General features: G+C 57.8%; 1 protein-coding gene across 2 annotated transcripts in view; it reads right to left on the minus strand.

The window, feature by feature from the left end:
* Window positions 1-107: 107 nt before the first annotated feature.
* The window catches only part of PLEKHO1 (pleckstrin homology domain containing O1), a 31,949-nt gene continuing 26,460 nt past the window's right edge, over window positions 108-5,596 (minus strand). For both annotated transcript variants that reach the window (XM_018573671.1, XM_018573672.1), the window contains 4 exons: window positions 4,931-5,071; window positions 4,592-4,696; window positions 2,679-2,780; window positions 108-837 (listed from right to left, as the gene is read on the minus strand). In XM_018573671.1, the coding sequence (XP_018429173.1) occupies window positions 151-837; window positions 2,679-2,780; window positions 4,592-4,696; window positions 4,931-5,071 (1,035 nt within the window). In that variant the 3' untranslated portion in view covers window positions 108-150. The remainder of the gene's footprint in view (window positions 838-2,678; window positions 2,781-4,591; window positions 4,697-4,930; window positions 5,072-5,596) is intronic.

Consider the following 5,596-nt stretch of genomic DNA (forward strand, 5'->3'; position numbering starts at 1 on the left):
AAAGCCAAGGGAGCCCGCCATAGAAAGCCCGTCTCCTCTGGAGCTCCTCAGCCCGCCGTGGTCCTCGGGCTTTGCATGGTGAAGCCGGAAGCAGGAAATATTCGGGGTTTGTTTTTCGGACAGGAGGACGCGGTGGACCCTGCGCCCCCCTCACATTAGGCTTTTCCTGTAATGACTGCTCAGTTTCTGCTTAGGGTCTAGGGGCTGCCGGTCGGCTTGTTTGTACAGGTCCCTCAGCTCCTTAATTTCTTGCAGGACCTTCCGGGCCTGCCTCCAGTTAGAAGAGGCCTCTCCTAAAAGCCTCTCGGCCTCCTCCAAGTCCTCCTTCCCGGAAGGTTCCTTTCCCTTTTTTCTCCCCTCTCCACATTCTTCCACCGCGGTGAGAAGTTCCTGAGTTCTGTCTATCTTCTGAGCGATCAGTTCCTGTATCCGCGACAGCCTTTCGGACTCGGGGACCTTTGCCGGGACGGGTGGGTGGCCGGAAGAGTCCGAGCGGGACAGGATCTCCTCCATGGAGGCACATTTGTTCTTCTCCGAATAGGACAATTTTTTGGGGACCTGAGGTGTGTAGGTTGCGCCCTTCCCGAACGAGTCGCGGTGCGTACCCCATTTCTCCCAGGGGATCTGCTCTTTCCTCTGCGGGTTCTCCGACTTCCCTTTCTCCGAAGATCTGAGGTTCTCCGAGTCGGATCGGCGGCGGGTGGAAGCCAGCTGGGCCACCGACTTGTCCAGGTCCACTCGGAAGCTTTGCTCGCAGCTGCCCTGCTCCTCCGGGGAGGCGTCTTCTTCCTGGATGAGGTCCAGGGTCAGCATGCCGTCGGACGTTGAGGTAGATGCCTACAGAAAAGGAAACGGAAAGCCTTAAAGATAAAACATCCGGGAACACAGAATTCTAAATACATCTCATGTGTCCGAGGCGGAGTATGAAGACATAAACTGGGCCAACGGGAGTCTTCCATGATGTCATCCCCAACACAACTGGACCAACGGGGGTCTTCCATGATGTCATACCCAACACAACTCCCAGCTACTGGTACTCCCAGGCCTGCCATGGCCAAAGTCAAATGATGGCGGCACACCTTCCTATTCATTCTCCATAATGGACAAAGAAGAAGAAGAAGAATGCCGCGGTGATACCACACCGTCATTAAAGGGGAACTGACCTCCACAAAGGAAGAATTACTCTGTCGTAGGGGAAGAGTCAGAAATGTTAATTGTCCCTAAGCCGCGCCATGAACAGTAGGGATGCGCCGATACCAGATTTTCGGTACCGGTACTGTTGCTCCGATACCAGTGCTTCCGCTGGCATGGAGCCGGTGTCCCGGGCAAGCCGGACGGTGGGTGATGACATGCTTCCTGATGGCCCGGTAAAGACAGCTCCATGTTGTTTGGCGGGGTTGATTGTGATATACACTTGTGCTTCCCGGGCCAATCAGCATCAAGCTGGCTTCCCGACCAATCAGATTAATCAGGCGGCGAGTATTGACCCGCCTCCCAGTTTCCTGATTGGCCCGGGAAGCCGGCTCGATGCCGATTGCCCGGGAAGCACAGTGTTGATGCCGATTGCCTGGGAAGTCGGCTTCCTGGCCAATCAGGAAACTCGCCGCCCAGCTTCCTGATCCCACGGGAAGTTGGCTCCATGTTCCTCTACGGCACCGGCGGTCACAGGAAATCTCCCCCTGACCGGAAGTTCCGGCATCATAGAATTTGGGCGAGTACGAGGATTCACCCCAATACTCGGTATCGGCACCAATACTAGTATCGGTATCAGTTGCATCCCTAATGAAAAGTCTACCTTTATTCTGGAATCCCACCAATGCACCTCCTGTGCCAAGACTCAGAGCCGTGCGAGAGCATCTCAGGCCCGGCCGCCTCCGACTGCCGGACTCGGTGATGTCACTGCTGTGCGGCTCAGTGTTCTCCCTGCCGGAGAGGAAGCCGTACCTGAGGAGCTGCACTGCAAGGATCTCCCTGCTTCTTCTCCATCCATTCTGGTGATCTGTGCTTCCTCCTCCTCTATCATCACCCCACCAGTCATCAGGGGAGGAGGGGGGCGGATCTGACATGAGAAAGCAAAGCCCCGCCTCTACCAAGATGGCCGCCTCCACACAGAGACACAGTGGAGAACAAGGCATGGCGAGTGAGGAATGGGGAAGGATAGGCTTCATGGAGTCCACCAGTAATACTGATGACCGTCCTTTACCCTCCGCCTGGTATTCTTAGGCTCCTCTGTGAGGGAGGAACAAACGCAATCTACTACAAGGACACCAAGTGTACGGAGGAGGAGGAAGAACCAGGAAGAGACTGTGAACCCCCGAAGAGACTGTGAACCCCCGAAGAGACTGTGAACCCCCGAAGAGACCGAACCCCGAAGAGACCGAACCCCGAAGAGACCGAGAACTCTCTTCGCGTCCCGAGAACATCGATTGATAATATCGCGTATGAAGTTCTCCCCTTAGGTCAGGAGAAGGAGGAGGAGCCGAATGTGATGGATTTACCACCGTTACCGTGAACACCAACTCTGACAAATGAAGACCCCCCCTACCCCCCTTCAAGAGAAGACACGTTGGCCATGGCAGGAGGCTTCGTGATAAAAGAATGGATGGTGCTGACCCAAATAAAGAAGGACCAGAAACCGGCCGAGTCCACTCCATGATCAGAACGTTCCTCGTACTCACCACAGCCATGAGGTGACCTCTTGTCGGCAGGCGCCGCGAGTGCTGTATCTTTGCTCTGTCCCGGGTTGGATGGGCCAGGAAGCTTTCCTCCTCCACTGTAACCTAGGAGACGACACAGAATGGAGAAAAAGATGTCGGACGTTTGAGGTCAAGGTTCAAATCTCAATCAACTTCCCGATGTGGCCGATCACTTCCCAATATTACCATATTATGCCCATTATGAGGGGCCCCCACCATCCCTGTGCTGGGTTCCCGGGTCTGTACCCCCCGCTGTGCCCATTATGAGGAGCCCCCACCATCCCTGTGCTGAGTTCCCGGGTCTGTACCCCCGCTGTGCCCATTATGAGGAGCTCCCACCATCCCTGTGCTGAGTTCCCGGGTCTGTACCCCCGCTGTGCCCATTATGAGGAGCTCCCACCATCCCTGTGCTGAGTTCCCGGGTCTGTACCCCCGCTGTGCCCATTATGAGGAGCTCCCACCATCCCTGTGCTGAGTTCCCGGGTCTGTACCCCCGCTGTGCCCATTATGAGGAGCTCCCACCATCCCTGTGCTGAGTTCCCGGGTCTGTACCCCCGCTGTGCCCATTATGAGGAGCTCCCACCATCCCTGTGCTGAGTTCCCGGGTCTGTACCCCCGCTGTGCCCATTATGAGGAGCTCCCACCATCCCTGTGCTGAGTTCCCGGGTCTGTACCCCCGCTGTGCCCATTATGAGGAGCTCCCACCATCCCTGTGCTGAGTTCCCGGGTCTGTACCCCCGCTGTGCCCATTATGAGGAGCTCCCACCATCCCTGTGCTGAGTTCCCGGGTCTGTACCCCCGCTGTGCCCATTATGAGGAGCTCCCACCATCCCTGTGCTGAGTTCCCGGGTCTGTACCCCCGCTGTGCCCATTATGAGGAGCTCCCACCATCCCTGTGCTGAGTTCCCGGGTCTGTACCCCCGCTGTGCCCATTATGAGGAGCTCCCACCATCCCTGTGCTGAGTTCCCGGGTCTGTACCCCCGCTGTGCCCATTATGAGGAGCTCCCACCATCCCTGTGCTGAGTTCCCGGGTCTGTACCCCCGCTGTGCCCATTATGAGGAGCTCCCACCATCCCTGTGCTGAGTTCCCGGGTCTGTACCCCCGCTGTGCCCATTATGAGGAGCTCCCACCATCCCTGTGCTGAGTTCCCGGGTCTGTACCCCCGCTGTGCCCATTATGAGGAGCTCCCACCATCCCTGTGCTGAGTTCCCGGGTCTGTACCCCCGCTGTGCCCATTATGAGGAGCTCCCACCATCCCTGTGCTGAGTTCCCGGGTCTGTACCCCCGCTGTGCCCATTATGAGGAGCTCCCACCATCCCTGTGCTGAGTTCCCGGGTCTGTACCCCCGCTGTGCCCATTATGAGGAGCTCCCACCATCCCTGTGCTGAGTTCCCGGGTCTGTACCCCCGCTGTGCCCATTATGAGGAGCTCCCACCATCCCTGTGCTGAGTTCCCGGGTCTGTACCCCCGCTGTGCCCATTATGAGGAGCTCCCACCATCCCTGTGCTGAGTTCCCGGGTCTGTACCCCCGCTGTGCCCATTATGAGGAGCTCCCACCATCCCTGTGCTGAGTTCCCGGGTCTGTACCCCCGCTGTGCCCATTATGAGGAGCTCCCACCATCCCTGTGCTGAGTTCCCGGGTCTGTACCCCCGCTGTGCCCATTATGAGGAGCTCCCACCATCCCTGTGCTGAGTTCCCGGGTCTGTACCCCCGCTGTGCCCATTATGAGGAGCTCCCACCATCCCTGTGCTGAGTTCCCGGGTCTGTACCCCCGCTGTGCCCATTATGAGGAGCTCCCACCATCCCTGTGCTGAGTTCCCGGGTCTGTACACCCGCTGTGCCCATTATGAGGGGCTCCCACCAATGAAACGGTCGGAGTCGGAAGCACGTACCTCGTCCAGGATACGGTTCTTGGCTCGGGTGATCGCAGAGTTCAGGGCGTTGATCCAGGATTCCTTCTCCTCGGGGCTGACGGCGAGGAAGATGAGGTTCGGAGCCTGAGGAGGGGGAGAATGGCCGTCACACTCTATGGTTCTGCCAATATGGAGACATCTACATACAATACATATGTGGGACCAGTCAAAGGATTTATATTGCTGTCCATCCAGTCCTGAGACTGACGCAGTTAGGTAGTGGACACCCCTTTCCCCGCCCCTTCCTGATGACTGATGAGTTTGCTCCCGGGTAGTGATCGGGTGATTCGGATATTTAGGACCCCGAGCGTCACTTACCGTATTCCCCGGCTGCTTGGACCGCACCAGTGAGAATCGGCTGTGGTTCTTCTTGGACCGACTTCTGGATTTCCGGAGCTCCTCACACTTCTCGTAGTCACTCAGATCGAAAACCTCCTGACCGTTCTTCTCGTCCTTCACCTGGAAGACACCGAGAGGAACGCTGAAGACACCGAGAGAGGAACACTGAAGACACCGAGAGAGGAACACTGAAGACACCGAGAGAGGAACACTGAAGACACCGAGAGAGGAACACTGAAGACACCGAGAGAGGAACGCTGAAGACACCGAGAGGCACGCTGAAGACACCGAGAGGAACGCTGAAGACACCGAGAGGAACACTGAAGACACCGAGAGAGGAACACTGAAGACACCGAGAGGAACACAGAGACACCTTCCCATCCGGCCTACATGGTGGACATTGGACGCGAGCCCCAGGCACTGCAGCAAATAGCACAAACCCTGAACCCGTACACTCCCTCCTCCTGCCCCATCCTCGCACCCGCACGCCCTCTCCTCCTGCCCCATCCTCGCACCCGCACGCCCTCTCCTCCTGCCCCATCCTCGCACCCGCACGCCCTCTCCTCCTGCCCCATCACCGCACCCGCACGCCCTCTCCTCCTGCCCCATCACCGCACCCGCACGCCCTCTCCTCCTGCCCCATCA

The sequence above is a fragment of the Nanorana parkeri genome, unplaced genomic scaffold (genome assembly GCF_000935625.1).
Source record: "Nanorana parkeri isolate BGI_ZX_2015 unplaced genomic scaffold, ASM93562v1 scaffold2482, whole genome shotgun sequence".
Taxonomy (NCBI): Eukaryota; Metazoa; Chordata; class Amphibia; order Anura; family Dicroglossidae; genus Nanorana; species Nanorana parkeri.